Raw genomic sequence first — 24,274 nt, 5'->3', positions numbered from 1 at the left:
TTTTTTTTCGATGCTGGCGAAAAGCACCTCGGGTGGTCGAAATTTCCGGAGTCCTCCGCTACGGCGTCACTCGTAGCTTCAGTCTCTTTGGAACAAACTATAAGCCAAACCATACTGATCCGAGAGACTGGTTGGATCCCGGCTGCGGAGGCCGCGTTTCTGTGAAGGCGAAGTGCAAGGTGCCCCACTGCCCGTGTACTGTGCGGTGTCAGTGCACGTTATAGAACCCCCAGGTGGTCAAAATTATTTGGAGTCCCTCGGGCCAACGGCCTCTACTTCTCTGCTCGCCGGGTGCTTTCGTTGAAGCAACAGGTGCTTTGTTTTCCACCGCTTTAGCCTAAGCGAACGCATTTAGAAGCGTTCGATCGCTCGCGTGATCCTAAAGCGGCGCATATCGCTAATTCGGAAGAGATGCACAGATCTTTGACTTGTGATAAATGCAAACGGCTCGTGTAAAGGTGTGTGTGTGTGTGTGTGCGTGTGTGTGTGTGCGTGTGTGTGCGTGTGTGTGCGTGCGTGTGTGGGGGGGCTGCAAGACCCGTCTCACGTGCGCGATATTCTGTCTGGATACAGCGCGTCAAAGTGAAGGTTCAAAATTAGAGCAGTTGTTGGGTACAGTAGCAAAATATATATATATATATATATATATATAGTATGCTCATTGAGGGAACTTGCTGGAATCTATTACTTTTGTTTCCCGCACTGCTGTGTGATAAATGTTCTTTCCAATTTCGCGCTTTTTTTCGCGGCATACTTTATGGCGGGGCTTCTATGGTTTGCCATGGCCGGTCTCGCGCGCTCTCTCCCTCGAGACCGGCCATGGGTTTGCAAAGTCAGCGCCTCCTATATTTTTTTCAATGCCCGTCAGACCGGGTGCCGAACAATGGGAGCTTCCAAGCCGCCGCGCTTCGCACGCTGGCCGCAGGTTGGCGCTGCTAGCTGACACTATCGCCAGGCCGGCCAGGCTGCGCTCTTCGCTCGCGCAGCATACGCGCAGCGCTTTCAGAGGTTAGTGCAATGATGCTCGGTGCTGCACTTTTCTGTTTATCGAAGACGATAAATAGCGGTTATTTCTTTCGTCATGGTAATTCAGTGGATATGGCAGTTGCTGAGCCAAAATACGCGAGACCAAATTCTGAAAATGCGGCGGTAACAATTGGATGGAGGAGAAATGCAAAAGCGCCCATGAATTGTGCAACATCTTTGCACATAAGAGAACACAGATGCCTGAAATTATTCCGGAGTCCTTAACTACTGAACCTGTTTAATAACCCCTCTGAATCCTCTCAACAACGGCACGGTTCATATTTTTCACTGAGGGGGACAATTACTGCATCTTAACTTGTGTTGCTAAGTGCCAGTACTCGACTATTTATGTGTCAAGTAAGAAATCGGGTTTTACGATATGAGAAGGAAATTAGGAATTTAAGAACAAATTTGAATGATGGACAACAAGGGAATGGCATTTATTTCTCACATTGAAGCAATTCATAGAACAAAAACAAAAGCACTCTGCACACTACAGTTTCAGAACTATACGCTACAGTGTTTTTTTTTTTTTTGCGTACATTTTCATCACAGAGTTCTTATCTGTAGTATTAATTGCATGATTGGTGAGCAATGGCTTAATGAACTTGCGGCACAAAAGTTCCAGGAACTGCTTCCTGTGATCTGCATCTTTGTTTTTGCACTGCAAAACAGGGGTGTCCATCAAAATGCCAACAGCGCGCTCCACACTGGATTCCAGAGGTTTTTCAATGGCTTTTCTGTAGTACAGAACAATGTCGACAAACCTCTTGAGACTCAACAACACATCAATTAGCTCTCTTGTTGGGTACTTCAATCCTCCCCTATCCTGATACGCTATAAGTCCATCCACAGGTGCATTTCCTTTCGGTTTTTCTAAAGTGTCAATGCAGTCTTGACAGCTCAGTTTTTCCGTCATGACACGGGTTATATACCCTCCAATCAGAGCTATGCTTGCGATCTCTGGGTTGGGAAGCCACTGCTTTGGCCAGGTGCAGACCTCTCGCAGCCTATTTTCGGCTGCTGATGGGAAAAATGGCTTCTCCAGGCGGTTGACGCTTTGGGTGCTTGGGCCCGAAACTGCTCTGGCAGCACAAAACGATGTCGACGCATTGACATTGCTTCTGATTGATGAAGAAACAATACCAGTCTTCAGCATCTTTTCCAGGCCACTGAGCACACTTCTCATGTCCATTGCGTCGTTGCACCCGGCTGTCCTTCGAAGAAGACCAAACAACGCCTCGATGGGGTCGGTAGAAAATTTTCTGGTGAGGACGAAAATGATTTTTTTTTTCTTTTAGAAGAAATCGAATGCACATGACATTAGATACTGTTGTATGAACAAGTGCATGATATGTTTCTTTGCTCAAAAAATTATCCGGGTGACTTGCATCTTTTAGAGACTTGAAGTATGCAAGGAAGGTGTCTTCCAACCACTGCAACCTTGAATCATCCGGGTCACTAAAATGTCGAGTGTCTGGGTCATTCTTGTGAATATATTACTGGGTGTTACTTACATCCATAAGGACAAACCATCTGTGCACTGCTATCATGAATTCTACAGTGGGACCCACTGTTTGAAACATAACATCACATGTATGTCCAGCTTGATCCTTCATGTACTGCAGTGCTGCAGTCACAGGGGATGAGAAAATCTGCACAGCGTGCCTGACACTCATCTTCTCCAGATTTGAAGGATAAAGGTGTTAACGTGTCAAAAATCTTACTGGTTTCACTGTGGATCCACTCTGCATTTTGTAGAGTTATTTCAAAGGTGCTGATGAAATTTCTTCCCACCCATACACTTCGCAAGGAACTGCGATCTTATATATCTTCTTCAATATATGGCACTGATCAAATGCCAAGAAGAGCTGTCTAGAAGGGTCAGCTGGGTGTGGGGCTGATATCTGCATTTGCCCTTTGCACAAAATGTCCATTGCTGCCACATTAATCTTGTGGTTGTTGGCTACAAGACGAACAATCTCAAACCCTAGTTGTTCAGTTTTCTTCACAACATGTGTGACAGTGTGATTACCGAAGCGAGGTCTGACCCCGTGCAGCATTTCGTGAAAAAATAACCAACTGGAATTTTAAAATTCGCAGCTAGGCCGCACAGCAGGAAACACAGCAGCGAGTTTGCCAGGTGGTCATTTTTGTCACTTGGTTCCAAGTGCTCCAAATCGGAGCCCATACTGACATCCCCGATGAATGAATCACGCTGCTTATTATATTCTAACCTCTGCCTTATGCGCATCTCGTCGACAATTAAACTGCACATTTTTGACTGCTCTGCAGGTAAGTTTGCCAGCTCTGCTTCAAGCCTTAAACGCACCAAAGGGCTAAAACCAACGTCACCAGTTGATGTACCTATATACTTGTGCAGAGTATTCCTGCATGGCAAACGAAGAAGCCCTTCAGAACGTATGTATTCATAGGCTTTGGTGGATAGGTTCCTGAGAACAATGCAATACCTTACAGTTGTCTCGCCCCATGTTGCTCTCTTCTTGGCATAGTTTTTCACCTGATCCACAATAATTGCAGCTTTCACACTTTTCTGCTCGGCGTCTGCAGTGACAACCAGGAAAGAGCTCACATTACAATCCTCTTTCAATTTCCGCAGCTCCTCTTTGTATTTGTCGACTGTATGCCTCAGTCTTGCGACCTGGAGACGAAGAGCACGCTCCTTTTCTTTGCACCTCTTGTGATGCAAAAAACTGTTGGCGCTAATTCTGGCCGATTTTGTCTGCGTTCCGAACGCCCGCCTTCCAAACACAAATGGCTGGAGAGAAGCCGGTGTTGTGTGCTCCTCGCCGATGGTGACATCAAGCTGGGGACAAGCCGTGGCCGGCGAAGCTGGGGCTGCGTTGTCACGAAATGGCGCGCTACTTGGCTCTGCGACCGCTGTTGAGACGTCTTCGGGCTCCGCAGCGCTGTCAACGGGTCTTAAAGGGCAACTCCGGTGGTTTTTTCATCATTTTGTGTTTTTAATTGAATTACATTCCTCGGCACGTCCTGACTCCAACACAAAAAACCGTTTTCCAAAATTCCAATTAGAAGTATTTTTAAAAAAGAAAAACAGCAAATCGAAACCGAAACTGATTTCACGGCCAGAAACGACGTCACATTTGACGAAATGGTGACGTCACACTCAGTATTAGAAAAACACTGGTACGTGCGTTGGATGGTGAAAATAAAGTATGGAAATCATGACGCACTGCATAAAATGTCTGAGGTCGTTGAATATAAACCTCACAATTTCATAATCACGCGGGAAGTAGACATTAACGCCTGTATACTGTTTGTGACGTCAGAAACTCAGTGTTGCCCGCAGAAATACTCTCAACTTAAGCCATGAAAACGGCATATTTTAAAGCCGTATTGCGCGTGAACGGATTATCGTACGGCACTCACATTTTGTAGAATGCGTGAGGACGGAGAGAAGAACCTGTGGTAAAAGTTTCACTACAATATTCGAATGTCAAAAAACCCCCGGAGTTGCCCTTTAAGCCACTCGCGTCAGAGGAAAGTGTCGTTTTGCATCTTTTCTTCGCAGAGCAGCCGCTGGTGTTTAGCCCCGAAGCGCGCTTGCGACTGCTTGGGTCACTGCGCACTATGGAAGGTGCAGGCTGTTTGTAAGATGGGTAGCAGGGAAACACACTCGGTACTGCTCCCTTCTTTAACTGGCGGATTTTGGTATTGTCTTTAAAATCGGAGATCTTGAAGTGCTTGCTGCACACAACTGAATAGTTCGATGTAGAATTTGGCTCCCAATCCCTACGTGAAATCACCTTGATCCACTGTTGTCGCAATTCGAGGTCAGCCGGGATCTCGTGAAAGGATACCCCTGCATCTTTCTTCCTAGCACTCGATGTGCACGTCGGCACGCAGCAGTACCGCATGGTGAACGCGGTCGATAAGCACCAAAGTGGACGTTTCTCGTGCAAGGAGAGAGCTTGCCCATCCAGCGACGCCTTGATCAACAGAGCGAGAAGGCAGAGACACGGGACGGCCGCCGACAGCGTAGTGTTAGTGTTCCTGTATATGCTCCCGCAGCTAGGGAGCATATACAGGAACACTACGTAGTGTCAACCAGAAGCGCCGCGGGTGGCGAAATCAAGCGAACGGGAGAGAGTAACAGGAAAGAGTTCGCGGGGCGGCGGGAGGCCTTTCTGCCGAGCATTGAAAAAATATAGGAGGCGCTGGCAAAGTGCACTTTACGTTGACCTGTTTCGGGCTCAAAATGGAGGACATATGCAGGCATATTAGCGTGCAGGAACGTTGCATTGTTTTAAAAGAATTTCACAACTGCTGAACGATCGCCTAGGTTTAAACCTGACCCGGCCCGGTGGCATAATGGTTGTCATAATAGGCTACTGATACCATGGTAGCCGGTTCGATCTCGGATGTTTTGCGGCCGTAATGCCTCCATTGCGATCGCACTAAAAAGTATTGGAGATCACTGCACGCGCCTGTCTGTACAGAACCAGACCTTTAATGTCACATTTTTATATATATAAACAGGATGTCACACAACTTTCCCAATTAACTATTTTAGTTATTGTGTGGCATCCTGTTTGAATTTAACTCTGGCCCATTAGTAACAAGCAAACCATGGCTATATATATATATATATATATATATATATATATATATATATATATATATATATATATATATATATATATATATATATATATATATATATATATATATATATCATCATCAAGACAGTATGTACCATCAAGACAGTAGCGCCCTACTAACTTGAGCTAACAGCGCACAACACAGTGTTTTCTAAAGCGGCAGCATTAGAATCTTCAGAGGTATATATATATATATATATATATATATATATATATATAATACTGTGTTGTGCGCTGTTAGCTCAAGTTAGTAGGGCGCTACTGTCTTGATGGCTTTAACGCCATCAGCAGCAATGATGCTGCCTTCGGCGTGCCACCGCTACCAACGCCATGAACGGACAACGGGATCTGGCCACGTAATCTTGCGTTTTCAACTGTTGCCTGCTATCAATAGAATTACTGATCGCTTTTTGGCGGCAGGCAGTTTTAGAAATCTTCGGAGCGTTACAACGATTCGAATTTATTTTTTATACTGCTATTCCCAAGTGAACGAATTTAACTTTGGATTGTAAAATGCGGAGTGAGTGCATCTATCGCACAACACATGTAATCGGTCGTCGGGTAGAGTGAGAGTAGGTGGCGATAGCTAAGGTTCAAGGAAAAGCAGCCAGTTCACCAGGAGAGACCTTTGTCTTCTTGTCTTGCTGTGGACCCTGCTCGCGATTGGTTTTCGGTGATAATAGCTTGCTTTTCAAGTTTCCATGTGCAATTGTAATGCAGAAAAGCCAGTGCGTTTACCTACTGGCCAAAGATTTCCAGTTGGGTTTCATCTAGCTGTAGAGGGTCGTGTCACTCGTGTGGACGAAAGGGCATTCTCGACAATGTGCTTGGCCCTAGGACCTATACAAGGCGTGCGTTCTTACTTTGGAATAATTACCAAGGAATCAATAAACATGGCTCACCACATAGAATTCTTCGGCTATATTAACCAACTTATACAGTCGAGCCCACTTAGAATTGGCCGTCACATGATTTCTGTTCGTTGTATCCGAAGTTCGTTGTTAGTAGGCTTGCCTTATTTCACCAAAAAAAAAATGTTCGACAAAAGTGCCGTTTATTTCTTTGAAAACTCACTTGAGGACGTCTGTTTCTTCAAACCAGGCACTATCAAACCGCATTCTAAGCTTTCCAGCGTGATCATGTGCTCCTGACTGAGGACGAACGCGATAACAGCGTCATGGTGATAGGTCACCATCTAGCTCTTCGATTCTTGACAACGAAGCAGCGGCGAAGCTACCACAGCGAATGTGTGTGCATGGCTTACTATGTGTCTGTTGTCTATGCGCTGCTTCCACGCGGCAGCAGAGCAGAGAGCGTAGATCTATCCGATTCAGCCTACGACCAGGGCTTAAGGTCATGGAGGTATCGGGGGTCTGAGACCCCCACCAGTATTTGGGAGGGGTCTGATGCCCCCCCCCCCCCCCCGAGCCTGAAGGTATAAGGACTGCATGAATACGAATCAGGCACGCGTGCCAGGTTTTATTTTTAACGCGGTAGCGTTAAGGAGCTCCTGTCGCAGAAAAGCCGGTGTCGTCGGCGGCGTTGGCCGTGAGCGATAAATCCCGGCATGCACTTCATAAATAAAAAGCAACTTCCAAGATGGGCTGGGTGGGAATCGAACCAGGGTCTCCAGAGTGTGAGACGGAGACGCTACCACTCAGCCACGAGTTTTTTTTCTTTATTGCATGAATTGGTACAAATACATCAGTAAAAGATCGTGATTGCGATGCCCCTTGGCTGACAATCGTGTCTAATGGACTTTCATTACCACAAGTTCGCCCATCAGACTCAAGACCTCCTCCGCAGTATCTTGCTGCTTCAAAATTTCTTTTAGTTCATACACTTGTTCAACAAAATAATCACATACAAATCGTGCATCGACATCACAGTGTCTATAAGCCACGAGTTCGATGCTTGAAAGCGGTGCAAAAGCGCTTCTAGTGAATGCGGTGTTGCCTTAGAAACGTGCCGTAGAACGTTATACTGCGGTGTATATCGGTAATTATGAGCATGTTACTTACAGAAGTCGCAGTTACACGAGTAGCGAAGTACGTTTCCGCTACATTTCTTCTGCGCTCTGCGCACATGCAGAGCCATCTTGCGGCAAACACAGAAGAACCCCTCCTCGCGATGGGCGGCGCTGCCCCGACACGTGGCGCGCCCCTGACGTTTCGCCTTGCGCCCTCACGGGTTGTAGAATCAAGCGTCTTTCCTTTCTTTAGATCACTATCTTCGCTCACCCGCTTCTCCCCTTCGGGCCGCGCGGGTACCGGTGCGAGGATGCCCCAATACCCTTGCGTTTAATAAGTTTTCTCGACGAGGTGCAATAACGTCATCGCGTTCCACTCTTGAAGGCGAAGCTTAAGCGTCCTCCAAATTTTTGTCAGTGGTTTTCAGAACCTCTCTATTGCTTCTTCATTTTCGCCGTTTTAATACAGACCATTAATATATCTTCTAAGACCCATGGCGGAGAAAAACAATTTCTCCCCTTTGTACAAAATGACGTGCGAAGCAGGCCACCGGTCGCTTTCTTTCTCTTTCCCTATTTCCCTTTCCACATGTTCTGGAATCATTATAGAGACCCCCTCCGATATGGAGCCAGACTTTAAGCACTGCCTACGACGCACGCCCCGAACCTGGTGGGCAGACAAGGCATATCTGACTAGTATTCAGACCACAAATCGGTGTGCTGGTTTGTCCCCTGTCGTGCGCAAGGTCTCACTCTGTTCGCGCGCTTGTTAGGCGTTTTACCTAAAAAATGCATCCCTCCTTTCATGAAGACGGGAGAAAAGCTATAGAGCTAGAGCCCTAAACAGAAAATACCTAAATCGCGATGTGGTGGTGTACACAGACGCCTCTGACTACGATATAGAGCAGGCGCTGACACTCACCATGGAAGGAGAAGAGGCAACAGTCGGACGGCGCAGAAACACCGTTCCAGAAGGGGTAGCTTGGAGTTGGCTAAAATGCAGCGAAGATATGAAAAGCGCAAAGCTAAACGAGCGGCTTTTCGCTTCGAGATATTCAGGCTTAACCTTAGCTAAGCCACAGCTATTTTTTATTACTATCATGTAGCCTCCCCCTGCCCATACCGCCAATAAGAAAATCTTTTTTTTTTTTTTCGGAAGCCTTCTTCAGCTTTGTATTGTACTAAACAAAAGAAAAAAGAACGCGGTGGCGTATGCGTTAGTAGTGTACCGTCCCGTGACTAGTGTCCGCAGCTCGTCACCTCGGTCCGCGAACCACAACTTCTGGTGTCGTCATGAGTTGCGACACTTGTGGGCAGATGGCGATGAGGCGTTCGCGAGTCCGATTGACGAATGCCTGCTCCGGCAAGGTGAGGAGTTCGCACATGTGGCTCTCGCCTCGCGATATGTTGCTGCGTGGTGAGTACTGGTAGACGCCCGGGAATTTCTCGAGGCTGACAGAGCCGACACAGCGCCGGTACCAGAAGGCGATGCGACTCTCGAGCGCAGCCACCTCGGTCTCCATGCGGCTTCGGCCGAACGCCTCAACCGCGCGGTCCAGCTTGGCCACGAAGTGGCTGTACAATGCTTCGTCGACGCGGTTAGCTTCCTCCAGGATCCTGCAAGCGGCGGTGGGACGAATCCGTATACTATACTACTAACCACACTTTGATCTCCATCAACATTTCCTTAAGGTTTACGCATTAAGGGTTACCACACGGTAATCCATAGCGAAAAAAACCGTATGAGTCAATAACCTCATGCAGATTTCTCATACTAAGCCCATACAAATCTCATACAATATCATATATTTCTTATGCGTTGAATGATATTTGTATGAGATGGTATGAGATTTGTACGAGTTTAGTATGAGACATCTGTATAAGGTTATTGTAACTCATAGAGCTTTTTAACTAGGGATGTTCTGCTGATTACACGTACGCACATGCAGATTAACATACAGTCGTAAGGTACCACTTTACGTGAAAGGTCACAAGACATATACAGCCCGCTTTTTCAAAGTGCCGTACAAGCGTGCCTGTCGGTAGCGTGCCTGGCTCGGAATCCAACGGTCGTGGGTTCGAATCTTGCCTGAAAATTCTCCTGAAGTAAAATCAATTACTTTATAAAGTTAAATCGCTGAAGACATGGACGGCCTTTAATTCAATTTATTCCGCGCGTGACGGACGTCGCGTTTAATGTGAGCGTCGTGGGGCGTTTGAAATTCCCAGGCGATGACATGTGACTGTGGCATCATGATCACGTTTTTCGATCGCGACCAGCGACGCCGAATTTTCTGCGACATGGGATCCTTAACACTATCGCATTAAAATTATAACCACCAGTTAGCAATATACTAAAAAGCCTACCTCGGTATAGCACTTTTAACTAGACAATTGCTCAGAAATTTTAACGATTATAGCATTACGATATATCCCACAATTGTTAGCCATTAAAGCAAGTCCTTAAGTTCATTACAGTGCATACGGCAACGTTATCTCAACTCTTAAGGACATATACTGTTTCGATCCGTTCTGCAGAACAACCGGCGTTGTGAGCGAAAGGTCACGGTCATGGCGCTGCAGGCGGTAATTGGTTTGGTTTGGTTTGGTTTGGTTAGGCCAGTTGGTAAGACGTTTAGAAGGAGGCTTTGGCGATTGAAATGAGGACAACAGAGACACACAGGACGACAAGTTGGGCGGGGATGCGAACGAGCGCCGATTCTCCCACGAGACCACATGAGATAACAAAGGGACGAGCTGCCAACTCTGGTAAAACCTTTGAAATTGGAAGGCGGGATTTGAAACTTGGAATCAATTGATTCCTTCCAAAGCTCTTGGAGTCAGGCACGCTCGTACAACTTTGTCAAGTCCATAGTTGCTATACCTGGCGGCGTCTTGCGCTGGGGGTGGATGGTGCCGTGCACGCACATTGTGTTTGAAGACGACCATGTCGTCCATGTCCCAACAGAGCAGCTGGCGCAACAGAACCAGCGACTCGGTGAAGCGCTCGGCGATCATCACAAGATGGAAGTTGCGATCGACGGACTTCACGAACTGAGATACAGCGTAGCGAGGGTCAAGCTTTTCGCCTTGGCCACCGCCACTAAGGATCTCATCGCCGTCGGCTCCCAGGTCGAAGGTCATCTGGTTGAAGCCCATGGAGGCGTGCAGCCGGGAGTTGCGAAGGATCTGAGAGGTAAAAAAGAAGCGTGATGCGCCTTAAAGGGTTCGGGGTTTTCATGTAATCTTCACGGTATAGGTTTTCTCTTGAGTTTCTGTTCATTTGTGCCAAATTTCGCAAAGCTGCAAATGAATTTAACATATTTCAAATTCATGGCATCAGTCGGGAAGATTTCTACGAGCAACATTGGAAGCGTTACATAACTGGTTGCTATATCGCCCTACGTTTGGTGCAGGAAAAAATTGTGCAAGTGTCGACGTCTTTGGCTCAAACCTTCTTTCGGTTTCGATTTCATCGTTTCTGCTTTTTTTAAATTACTTCTGCTCGGTACCTTCAAAAACGATTGTATTGTACCGGAGAGAATAGATTTTAATAAATGAGGCGGGATTACGAACTGTAAATGTTCAAAATCATCTCGGAGTTGTCAAAGATTGCAGTTGACCAAGAAGAACTTGTCCATCACGCTTATTGCGTTCCACCTTAATCATAAACTTAGATGACCTGTCTAAATCAAGTTTACTTTTCGCTCCACCATGCTGGCTTGACTGAATACCACTCCCTCCACCTCCCATAGCAGTATCCTACATGGGCCACACCCATCGTCTCACACACGAAAAGCCTGCGTTAGAAGTCGTCCACTCACCAGCCACACATGAATGACATCTTTATAGACCAGCACGTCAACGTGGGCATTTTATACCTCAGTACGGAAGCCCTGTGCAACTATCAATGTCAAGAAATTCCAGCTACTTCCGTCGTCCCAAAAATCTAGTCCACTTGAACTCGCAGGAATACTGCCCTGTACCATTGCTTACCATCGCTTCAAAACGCCACCTAAATCTATACGACTCTACACAGATTTTGTGCAGAAATTATGGGGGACACTTAAGCTCCGCCTTTAAGGGTATGACTCAATAGCTTAGGCGACCAGCGAACATATATAAAGCCACGCTTTAACCAAGCCGCATAAATGTGCCTGCGTGGTCTAGGAGTAGCGTGCCTGGCTCGTCATCCAGGAACACTGAAAGGTTGATTCTTCTTCCAGCTTCCCACCTCAAATGAGCAGAGCTGGCAGCTCCTACCAACTTTGCCATATCATATGGCCTCCTTACGTCGCACAAACCATCGAAGAATCAGGGCTCGGCCATTTCAGGTGTCAGCTACCGCCTGCCAGCGCCACGCATGTGATTTTTCGCACACATCCCCGAAACCAAAGCCGGATTTTTGGCGCAACACGCCGTATACACCGACTACCGAGGTTGTTTGCGCAACTAACTCTCCATGGGTTCACCGTAGTGGTGGTACAGTGTTTTGATCATCCGCCTGTCGTATGTCAGCTGTCGGTTTTTAACTCCAGTGTTGCCAGGTGCCCCCCGGTGGTTACATGCTTTCCCCTGCACTAGTGCTCGCTTCGTTTGGGATGAAATGCATGAAAAATAAGCCCCGTCTCCACCTTTAAATGGCGAAAATAGCTTGCGCAGTGGAGCTTTTTTGGCTAAAGCTGATTTCGCGTCAATAAAATCCAACGTCATTAATTTATACCGCTCTCGAATGAATTGGAGGGTAAGGGAAGCAATCGTCATTACCTAGCTCTCGAGTTGAGATTCGGGCATTCTATACAAAATATCCTCAACGTGGCTCTCCACCAAACTTCGTGGCCCGTATATTCTACACAATAGCGCATACACAGCTGCTTCGATCGAAAAAGAAACGCATCAGAAAATTAGGCGCCGCCCTACGGCTGCCACCGAAACTAACTGTGACATGATAAGTCGTTGCCACAAAAGATGCCGCCTCAGCTTTTTTTAAAGGAGCTTTCTGAGTGCAAACTGCGAATCTACGTCGATTTCTCAAAGAGGAAATACACCGGTGGACCACAGGCCGCCATCGCGTCATAACCCTATGGTGGAGCTTAAGCGCGCCCCTAGTTTCTCAACATTTGCTGTAAAACGCCTGCGCTGGTTTGACCTGGAGGTAGTACGGCTGCCTGAGAAAGGCTGTGAGGTCCGCGTCGTAGATCTGGTCCATGCTGAAGTAGTAGAAGAGCGAGGAGAACAGGTCCGTCGGCCGCCGCATTATCGTCACGTACACGGTGTCGGATGGCATTACCTGCGTGCGCAGTACAAGGAGGACTGCCATGCAGTTATCTGGACCGGTTGGTGCGCCTCATTGTTTCAAGGTTTGGTTTGATTTGTGGCGTTTACGTCCCAAAGCGACTCAGGCTATGAGAGACGTCGTACTGGAGGATTCCAGAAATTTCGACCACTGGGGTTCTTTAACGTGCACTGAGATCGCACAGCACACGGGCGCCTTGCTTTTCACCCCCATCGAAAAGCGACCGCCGAGGCCGGGATTCGATCCCGCTTCCTTGGAAGCAGTAGTCTTCCTTGGGAGCAGTGGAGCAGTAGTAGGGAGCAGTTTTGTTTCAAGGAACGATTAGCGTCGCGCCCTTGATTTAAACGCTATCGTCAAAATATTTTTCATGCTTAAACATAGAAGCTTTAAACCGAATCTTTGAAGGTATTTGTCTGGCCTCGGTGGATTGGTGGCTAAGGCACTTGACTGCTAAGCCCAAGAACGCGGGACTGGGTTGAGGCGGCAAGCAAGGCGCCCGTGTACTTTGCGATGTCAGTTCACGTTAAAGAAACCCAGGTGGTCGAAATTTTCGGAGACCTCCACTACAAGGCGTCCCTCAAGCCTGAGTCGCTTCGGGGCGTTAAATTTCATAAACCAACCAACCTTTGCAGTTCTTCGAGTTGGGAAACCAGTGCAAGTTCAATTTAATATTCGATGCTGTAAAATTCAGGGCACAGATAATTGCTTCAAATATGCAAAATAGTCTAGAGCATGCAAAGCAGAAAGGTACACCATGCCCCGCTCGGTTGAACATACGCTGTAGATTGTTTACCTCCTTGATTCCGGTCTCGTTATAGCGCATGTGGAGCGCCATGAGGTTTGGTCGCAGGCCGCACTGAGAGTAGTTGAGGAGGTGCTCTTGCGGCGAGAAGATCTGCGGGTAGCCCATCAGGTGATTTTGCGAGCTCTTCGGCAGGGCGAGGGTGAGGTTCTCTTTCTCGGCCCGTCGCAGCAGCAGGTTGAAGACGGACGAGCCGGCGCACTTGTGCATCTTCAGGAAGACCACGTTGCGTGCGGCCTGGCACCGCTGTGGAGAGAATCCTGAAGACCAACTCCGTTGGTATAAGACACTGCGGAACGTCAAGATATACCAAGCAAGCCCATCTGTAATGTCATCACGGTCGAATTATAGCAAGGTCGGTTCAGAAAGCACTCGCGACTAGAATCCGAAACTATGTGATTTAAACTGCTTTTTGGCCGCAAGGTAGAGTAAATCCTAGGCGTATGATGCAGTTCTCTGATCGTGAAATTGGTCTATTGTTGTTGTGACTGTAGGCAAAGGGAAAAGAAAATGCACGGGCCTGCTACTGACTCTGTAGCTGAGCCATCTCCGCTTCCTCGTGAGGATAGAGGAGAAAATGGAGAACAGAAAAAGAAAAATAAAAGAGGTAAAGACGCGCGTCGCAACAGCAGCTCGTCCGCCACCAAAGCGGTGACGGGTGCAGTGACGGCCTACAACAGGTACAACCTGAGGTGGCAGGCTAGCCCCCGCCTCTAACAGCGGGGACTACCAGTACGTCCCAGCCCCGTAGCGCCAGGAGCAGCCACCCTCCTCCCTGGTCTATATAGTGGAAAACAATGACACAAATAGCCTTTTCATTCCTTGGCGGATGCCCGATCAGTGACGTCAAGGAATGGGCGAAGGTAGGAACAAAAGAAAGTGATAGAACTACCGTTGTGGAGGGCTCCAGAATAATTTCGTCCATCTAGGGATCTTTAACGTGCGCTGAAATAATAATTGGTTTCCAGTATGATGATGATGATGATGATGATGATGATGATGATGATGATGAAAACGTTTATTTAAAGCCACCCTACTCTCACTATGTATAATCGTAACCAAACTAGTCTCAATTGCCGCCTTACTTTCAGAGTTCTCAAGGTCGTGCGGGCACGTACGGTTTGCGCATTTTACACAAGGATGCGAATGGCCAGACTGATGGCATTATTAGTTCTTACATGTAAAACATGCAGCAAAGGGCGCTGAACGAAGGCAAATAACATCTGCAGCCCGTGTCCGCTTACTTGAAGAGAGCGACGCCAACCATCAAGCACAGGACGGTACCAACCAGGCAGATTTTGCACCCTTTCAGCATTCTTCGAGACAAGCGCATTTCTCGGACAGCACGCTAACGTAGTTCTTTTTCCTCATCGACGGTACATGATGTCGCATGGAGCATAGAGCTTCGCACGTCTATTTCCTTTTCTTAGACAGCTCTGAAACTGTGTTGTTCTGTTTTGAGGGTCATGGGTAATTAATGCTATCATTAATTAAGATGGCGCGGTATGACACGGTGTTGTGTAGTATGGTACGGTTACTACGGCACGTTACAGTGCAGTATGGTATGCATGCTATGCAGTTATTGTCTATAATGATGACATGGTGTGGTATGGTGCAGTATATGATATGGTATGTTGCCGTATAATGCAGTGCACGGTAAGGAACTCAGGATGTCATTTGTAACTAAAAGAGAAAACGGGCTTAAATATTTCGGACTTTGTCCAGCGCTCCAATTTGAACTTTCAAATAGGCGTGTTTGTGATAAAGTTGAGGTGTTGTATAGGCGCGCACGCGAGATAGAGAGCGGAGGAAGACGAAAATACGGAACAGCTATAGAGTGAAGTCGATTGCTTCGTCGCGGTCTTTCTTAAGTTTTATTTGCAAAACGACATATTCTGGCTTTCATACTTTCCGTCTGCTTAGATGAACGATGTCTCTGAAGTTATCGTTCAACCCTGCGCAACTCAACAGACAGAACTGACTCACCTATCAGCAGTAATCAATATGCATAAATTGTCCTACAAACGGAAGTATAATATAAATAAAGTCGAGCATGCTGTAAACAATGATGTTAGCCTTAAAGTAGTCAAGAGGAAATTAGGCATAGACAGAAATCAGATGTATGCGCTAAGGACAAAGCAAGCAATGCCATTACTAACATGGACAAGAGAGTCAAAGTAACTGAACAGTTCTGTACTGAAATATACAGTTGCCGAAGTATTCAGGTAAATAATGTCATTCAGTAATGGAGAACAATCAGACGTTCCGCTAGTAACGAAGGACGAGGTTAAGAAAAAGGGGGAAAGCAGCTGGAGATCAGGTAGCTAGAGAGAGAGAGAGAGAGAGAGAGAGAAACAACTTTATTTGCTCGAGCTAAATACGACGTCTGCTAAGACGCCGTCGATGGGAGTGGTTCCCTCTTCACGGGACCCATATGCATCCCTGGCCGCCTGGCCCCTGGAGATCAGGACGAGCTGGTCTTCTACGGCGGGGCTGGTTAGCAAGGTCTCCCATCGCTCGGTAAGGGTAGCTAGAGATATGTTGAAGGACGGAGGGATATCGTGCTAGAAACACTAGCAACCTTGTAAACGCAATGTCTGTTATGGCGTCGACGATACCGGAATCTTGGAACAACGCTAACTTTATCTTAACACATCAGAAGGGGGACGCTAAGGATTTGCAAAATTATAGACCAATCAGCTTGCTACTCGTTACGTACAAGGCATTTACTAACGTCATCGCTAAAAGAATCAAGACAACCTTAGACATTAATCAACCAAATGACCAAGAAGGTTTTCGGAAAAGCTACCATTGAGCATATCTTTACTATCAACCAGGTGATAGAAAAATGCTCGGAATATAACCAGCATTGCATTAATTGATTACGAGAAAACATTTCACTGTTGAAACCTGAGCAGTCATGCAGGCATTGCGATGTTAGGGTGTAAATGAGTCATATGTAAAAGCACTGGAAGATATTTATAGCGGCTGCACAGCATCCATAATTCTCCATAAAGAAAGTAATGAAGTTCCCATTAAGAACGGTGTTAGGCAAACAGGCACGGCCTCCCCAGTACTATTCACAGCTTGCCTAAAGTATTCTGAGACTTGGGATGGGAGCAGTTAGAGATAAGGGTTGATGGATAATACCTCGGTAATCTGCGATTCGCTAGTGACACTGCCTTCCTAAGTAACTTCAGGGAAAGAATTGCAGAGAATGATTGGTGACCTAGAGAGGAGAAGCAGAAAGGTATAGCCTATATAAGTAATATGCAAAAGGCTAAGATAACATTCAACAACCTCGGGAAGGAACAGCGGGTGGAGCTATCTAAAAAGGTTCTACTTAAATTTGGGGAAACGAAGAGAGCTATGAAACGAAAAATGGTAGGTGTTGAGAGATAGGTAGCGTGCACAGTGGGTCGGAGAAATATCTCGAGCAAATGACGTTGCATATAGTTGAAATCTAGAAGTGCAGGCTTAGGCAGGACATGTAGTGCGAAGAGAGGATAACAATGATCGCTAAGGGTAAAAAATTGGATTCCAAGGGAAGGATAGCGTAGCAGGGGACGGCAAAAAGATAAATGGGTCGATTAGGTTAGCAAGTTCGCAAGGTCGGGTCAAATGGATGCAGCTAGCACAGGACCGGGTTAGTTGGAGGAATATGGGGGAGGCTTTCGCCCTGCAGCGGGCATAATCCGGCTGACGATGATGACATTTTGGCGAGGAGAATGCGATGGGATATTCAGGAAGGATGGGAGGATAAAGACGAAGTGCTGTAGGCGCGATGCACGCGCGCACGCGAGACAGTACGGAGGAAGCGGAAAATACAAAACGGCTGAAGTGAATTGTATTGCTGCGCTGCTATCTTTCTTGAGTCCTATTTACTAAATTACGATACATATAGTTTAGGTTAGGTTATGGGGTGTAACGCCCCAAAGCGACTCAGGCTATTAGAGATAGTTCATGTTAACATACAGGGCATCTCCGAGTGTGGTCGCAATTGTAATAATCTCCTTTGCGCGCTGACCGTGTCTATAAATTTCTAATCAGTAGGATTGAACTGCTGCGGTAACTTTAGCATGATTCATACATACTCGCTGCGTTCCATGTACACGAATGTCATTTGAGCTGAATGCATTTAAAATTCCCTACAACTCTAATAGGCTGTCAGCTTGTCGATACCACATTGAACACTTTGAAACACCTGACTGTGTGTGCCAGTTCCGAGGTGGCATATCGGGCCCAAATTACTTAATTGGCTTTAAAAACACCGAGATCTCAATTTTGTGACAAAAGGAGGCGGAGGAATAAGGTTTATTGACAAAAACAATGGCTCATACATACTGGGAGCTAGGGCTCCTACATGTCCAGGATCCATCAGGCCTCTGCTTCATGCCTCGCCCGGGTGACCGCTCCTCGCTGGTTCGTCAGTTTTGTGTGGGAAGCAGGGCATCCTCTCTATAATACGACGCAAGATCGTTGATTTTAGAAGTGACAAAGAAGAAGAACAAAAATGGAGAACGTCGCTAGCAGGCCTCGATTCTTGGACAGAGAAGTGGCACCTACAGTTCCTCCTAGGGAGACGCCCGTTTCCCCGCGCAGTAAATACGCAGCACGTCAGCTGTTGTTCCTGGTAACCGCAGGAGCAGTCACAGCGGCGGTCGCGGCCGTCGTTTTTACCGTCGGTGTCTACCTCATCAACCGGCGAATGACAAACAGAGATGAAACGCGAGGTACCTTCTGCTGCCCCATTCAAGCCGCAGAACTAAACGAATACGTCAACACCAGCATCAAACCTTGCAAGAATTTCTTTGCGTACGTGTGCTCCAACGTCATCAGATACGGATACTCCAACCTCCGTGAGCGAGACGCCGAGCTCTTGCACGCCCTCGCCACAGGCCTCATTCCCAAGGGCACGGAGACGCATGATGCCGGACGATTCCTCATGGCTTACTACAAGTCGTGCGTGGGCACCATTCCTCAGCGTGAGCTGTTTTTAACTACTTTGGCATCCGCGTTCATCCGGAAGGCATGGCAAAGCCCAGGAGAATTTGACACCAGAATAGCGTTCAGCTACATTATGACGGTGTCATTTAAGTACAGCCTCCCTTCCGTCATATCAGTGGTGTTCGTGCCCTACAAGTCGGCCATAGTGCTCAAGTTCATTCCTATCTGCAACGTCAGTGGCACCCCTTATGACGCTGTAGCCGCTACGACCAGTGTATTGAAGGAGTACGTAAAGGCGACACAAATCGAGCCACGGGCTGTGACAAATTTGGTACAAGAGGTGTGCACGAGATTGTCCGGGGCCCTTGGTCACGAGAAAAGGTACACAACGCGCGCAACATACGCCATGCCCGCGCAACGCGAGGCCTTCAACCGAGAAGTGTGGGACATCGACGACTTCGAAGTGTGCCTGAGCTCCGTGAATAACCTGCGGCAACACGTGAAGTTTGTCGAAATACTGAATGTCTGGGCGATTCGGCTGATCCACGATCTCTCCGCCGCAGCAACGAACGACGCCGACAGCGATAGCATTGCGAAGATGACTGCGTTCCTCGTGTCGCAGAGCGTAGCACGGGCGGCGGTAAGGTTCTACAAGGCTTACGATGCATCTCACAGGCTTCTCTTTGACGCGTGTATGGCGAGTGTCAGAAATATGCCAAACGCCTGGTACAAGTTCACGTCGGAGGTATTTACCACCCGAGAAAAAGACGCCGAGGCTATGGCGATGTTCACCTTCGTGAAAAATGCCGTGCATTCGGACTGTATGAACAACTCGCTCTTCGATGCTGGAGACGCCGATCGGCTTAAGGCCTTTTTCAAAAAATTATCCCTTGTTACTCCGAGTAATGCCAGTATGGTCACCGTACCTGTACCGTCACCCATTTTTGCGGAAAATCTGCTTAGAGGTCGTGCGTACAATTTCGAAGTGACCAGGGAGCGCCAGCAAAGCGAGCATGATGCTGGAGTTGTCCCCTACGCCACCTTGCAGTTTGTAGGGGAAGCCAGGCTGCTACTTCCGGCCGCCATGTACGGCTACATCTACACCGGTCCCGGCAATAACCTGGTTCCGAACGCTGCGCTTTTGGGCCGGATTATGGCAGAGGGTCTGTGGCTAATGGTGCTCTATGGATTGGAATGGAAAGCGAAGACTTTGGCCAACATTGATCGCTTCAAGGAATGCTTTAAGCGATACTACTTGGGCGGCAACAGTACAGACAGTCCCAAAACTGTGGAAGCGTTCACCATCTCGGCACTTGGCTTGTCGTCAGTCACCTCGGCGCTAAAGGGCCCAGATTGGCACACTGCTAGGGTTGCCTGGGGTACGTGGCGCCTTTCGAACGCACAAATTTTCTATATTTTCGGCAGCCACCACCGCTGCCCGAGGGTAGCGTCGAGTTTTATGGAACGCTTCATTAACTTGCCGCCAACGTACGTGGAAGACTTCGCAATGGCATTCCAGTGTCCATCTGGTGCGCCGATGATGAAACCGCCTCGATGTCTTCTCAGAGACAAATCACTTTCATCTTAATTGGTACAGCGCTGCTTGCTGCATTGCCTATAGTTGTCTCGGCCAATCACCTGTCAATGTGCTTTTCAGTCGGACTTTTGGACATTTATTTAAATTAGAGTACTACGTGGTGGTTTTGGCCGTTTGTTGCTTCGAACTGCTACGGGCATACTCTTGTTGCCTCGAAACTCTTAGAAGTACATGATATCGGCACTGTATCCAGAACTTATAAGGCAAGATGCCTTGCGACTTTTTATTTTTCTGGCAGCTGCTGCTGCTCTTTTGAAGACATGTCTGCGGAAATTTTGTCATGTAACGATGTAAATGCCTCTTTAGAAAATGAACTGATATGCCCGAGTGACATATTGCCCTTTATAGGTCCCTGTGTTTCTTTTTATCCTAAAAAAAATGCATAAACTGTGAAAATCGTCTTTATCGCACTATAGTGACTGATATGAGCTTGATAATGGCAAACTGGATTTAAAATGGCGAGTGACAAAAATAAACCGTTTTGAGGCGGAATAGTTTGTTGGCGTTGTTTCCCTTCTTTTTCGAGCCATCCCCATCCCAAGCCATCTCATGTCCGCTCAGTAGCCTGCAAGGCCGGACGGTTGTATATCGCATCTTGCACCGTCGTTCGACTTTTGGCGGTTCTTCGCCCATCACCAGTGGCAGGAGATATGCTATTTCTTCAACCTTCTGTGAAGACTCTGATAGAAGTACAAGATGTGTCTATGCTGGAATTCACAAAGCGCGGAAAGACGCAGTATAGGGAATACGATAAAACTGTCTTGGTTTTCGGGCAGTGTGCTGAAGTTTAGGGTTAACAAAGTGAAATCAGGCTTGAGAACTACTTCGCCGCGTCCGTTTCAGATGTGGTCAGACAGACGTCAAGTGCCGAATGCCATACGCCCACACAACCAGCAATATCCATAGGATCTTCACAAAAGGTCCCAATATCAAACGTCATTTTTGTACACCCATGCGATGTCCATGCGTCCATTATTAAAAGATCATCTTTTAGTGGATATCCTCATGACCTTACCTTTGTGTGGTCGTGAAGATATCACACAGTGTACATAACTTCGATGTTATAATGTGACTTTCAGTGGACATGCATAGTTCAGCAGATTTCAGCTGCTTTAAATTTTGATTCAGACTAAGTGGAAAGGCAGTGTCTTCAGTAAAGCCCCTCAATTTCATCTTCAAGACCCTGTTGTCCCTTCTCTGCCCCCCCCCCCCCCCCCCCCCCCTTCGCGAGCGAGAAGTCGCGGTCCGCAGATGACTCATGCCGTAGTGCATGATAAAAACGTGGGCAGCTCGTGTGCCGGAGAGGTTGAGGAGAACGTTGGAGAGGCTCGCTGCCTACATTCGCGATCAAGAAATAGTGCATTCTTTGTGGCGAGCGAAAAATATTAAATGCTTTGCCTGCAGGCTTGTTGTATGAAACATTTGTTATGAACATGAATAATGCGTTTATTGGGCGACGCGCTGTCACTTTCATGATATCTTCGGCAACTCTACCACAAAATTAGCGCGGAGTAGCACGCCTTTTTTTTTTTCTTTGATGGCGTCCGCGGCGTTCGTCTCGTTCCCTTCCCTGCCTCCGCTGCGCAGCCACCACAACACAATAGCACAATGCACGTGTTGTCCCTGCGAGCGAGAAGACGCGGTCAATTGACGTGTGTCCACAGATGACACATGCCGTAGTACATGCCTATTTCAATACACTCAGCGGTCGAGTGGCGTCGGCGTATTTTGGGAACGTCTGCTAATCTTGGCGCTTCCGAGTATTGCAGCTTGCGCTTGGTGTAAAGTTCTGCACCCTACCAGTACATTCCTGTACAACCGGAAGCGATCCCCGGAAGCCGGAAGTGTCATTGTGCCTGGCATGCATATGTTGCATAGCTGACACAAGCTCACATCGCCTCAACCGCTCTCCGAGTTGCTGGCAGCCGCATATCGTCGCACGCGCGTCACATGGCCACATCTTCGCTGACGAAGTTGACAGCAGCAGTCATTTCAAGTTGTTAATCGCCCTGTGCACTGCCTTGTTCATGGAGTACGTTTCTTCAAAGGTACGTACGTTTCAGCATCACCTAAGAGCACGACTTTTTCTGCTATGCCTAAAGCAAGAGCGAAGACATGGGCAGCACGCGCAGCTGCGAGGAATACTCGTGCCACGTTTTCTGCTCTTGGTGAACCCGACGAGTGTGCAGAAGTGCATAAACCAGAAATGGTAGTTGGAGGGCTAGCCCGCAATGACAGCCCGGAGCCCACCTCTGTCATGTTTGACCCAGAGTTTATTCCCGCCCAGCCCGGAGCCCACCTCTGTCAAGTTTGACCCAGAGTTTATTCCCGCCGCGCAAGGATCACCTGCGTCATTGGAGCCTCTAGCTTTTTCTTTAAGCGGCGAGCCATTTTGCGCGCGTCGCCTGGCAAATGTGCGAGCGACATTGCTGATATTGACATAAAGTCCATTTTGCGGGAGTGGGTATAGAAGAGAACATTATGCAGAAGGCCGCGACCTCCCTGCTATATATATATATTTTTAACATCACTTTTTGCATGCCTTCATCGCACAATGGGTTGGTGCTTTGCCATTTTTTGTTCGTTTTTTTTTTTTTTGTGAAAAGCTAGGCTGGCTCTTATTAAATCACTTCAGAGAATAATATTGTTGTCTTGCCATGCGTGCGGTGCCAGCTTGTTCACACTGTATATTTTTCTGGATATTATGAAGAGTGTATGAAACTCTTTTCCATTATTGCTGTCATTACGCTCTACTTCTCCTTGTTTTCCTCTCCCTGTTCCTTTAATTACACTGGCTGCAGCTCAGTACTCAGGTGCTTAAGTTATTAAATAGCAACTGCAGCGGCTGGTAACAATTTTTCCTTCTTTTTGGCATTTTAATAATGAACCACAGCTACTATACTGCTGCATTTGTTTCAGTGGCTGCAAGGTCAAACATGCGGTATGTTGCAACAGTGGATGATGTGCAAGCAGCTATAAAGAAATGGCTCCAATATGCTCCATGCAGTCTTAAACAGCAACAGGAAAGGCTTGCAAAACAAGGTATGAAAATTTAGCCACTATTTTGTACAAAACTGTGTGTGTACATACCAGTTAGATGCTTGTTTAAGCATGGCTTGAACAAATTTAAATGAGCGAAAGCTCAACCGTGATTTTGCATGGTTTACCAAGGCTGTACACGGTTTGAATTAGGGGGGTGCTCAAGCTTCTCATTAAAAGTAGATGCGAGAGTGCCTTAACACCACCTTTTCATTCCGCTATTTTTTTAAATTTCTTTAGTTGGTTTTTGGGGAAAGGAAGGCACAGTATGTCTCACTTTTTAGTGGACACCTATGCTTAATTAGGTTGAAGGCATTCAGTCCCAGCGAGGTGAAATCTGAAGTTGCAGCCTGAATAGTGCAGCTTACACTCTAAAACAACTTCCAACCTTAAGTGAAAAAGAAGTGAACACAAATTATTAACTATCCTTGTTAGAGACAACAGGTTGTGAAATTTTTACATTCCTTTAACTACGGGCACGGTGGAACTACGGGCATGTAAATAGGCTTATTTTCTTCGCACGTAAAGGTGTTACATCCATTTTTTTTTTTCACTGTTATATAGCTGTAAGTTCTGTTGCCAGCTTTCAGACAAGTTTGGTTTGTGCATGCGGCCTTTTTTTGTGACTATTTTCTGTTACCTGTCAATTTCTTAATGCCCCACTTTATTGTTCACTTCATCTTTCATATTTTCCAGGAGGCACAAGCACGGACGCAAACTGAAACCCATGAAGAGGGGAAGGTGTTTGAAAGCTTGCAGTCTTTTTGTGAATAAAACTATAATTCACGCTATATGTTTTGCTCAACAGCTATCGCTAGCTCTGCTAAAAGTGCATGCTTGTACATCTTGGCAATGTTCATGCAATGTCTGATTTGGCAACGTCCTCTAGACATCATAATGAATGTCCATGTGGACGTCCACTGTGAGGCAATAGGGACATCTCTTGAATATCCAC

The 24,274-nt window shown here is 47.0% G+C and overlaps 1 protein-coding gene and 1 long non-coding RNA gene across 2 annotated transcripts; one reads left to right on the top strand and one right to left on the bottom strand.

Annotated features, from left to right (window-relative positions):
- Positions 1–8,536: 8,536 nt before the first annotated feature.
- LOC146179307 (galactose-3-O-sulfotransferase 3-like) lies at positions 8,537–18,130 on the bottom strand. Its single transcript, XM_084580168.1, has 5 exons — positions 18,081–18,130; positions 13,728–14,025; positions 12,788–12,928; positions 10,523–10,827; positions 8,537–9,255 (listed from the first exon to the last, which is right to left on the bottom strand). The coding sequence occupies exons 1-5, from the start codon at positions 18,128–18,130 to the stop codon at positions 8,895–8,897; spliced, it is 1,155 nt and encodes a 384-aa protein (XP_084436294.1). The 3' UTR covers positions 8,537–8,894.
- Positions 18,131–21,944: 3,814 nt separating this feature from the next.
- LOC146179306 (uncharacterized) lies at positions 21,945–24,110 on the top strand. Its single transcript, XR_014700918.1, has 3 exons — positions 21,945–22,328; positions 23,200–23,322; positions 24,016–24,110. It is a non-coding gene; the product is annotated as an uncharacterized LOC146179306 (long non-coding RNA).
- The last annotated feature ends 164 nt before the right edge of the window (positions 24,111–24,274 follow it).

This window comes from Amblyomma maculatum, chromosome 9 (assembly GCF_055883805.1).
Source record: "Amblyomma maculatum isolate TAMU_Amacu chromosome 9, ASM5588380v1, whole genome shotgun sequence".
Lineage (NCBI taxonomy): Eukaryota > Metazoa > Arthropoda > Arachnida > Ixodida > Ixodidae > Amblyomma > Amblyomma maculatum.
This window is presented reverse-complemented; position numbering and strand designations above follow the sequence as displayed.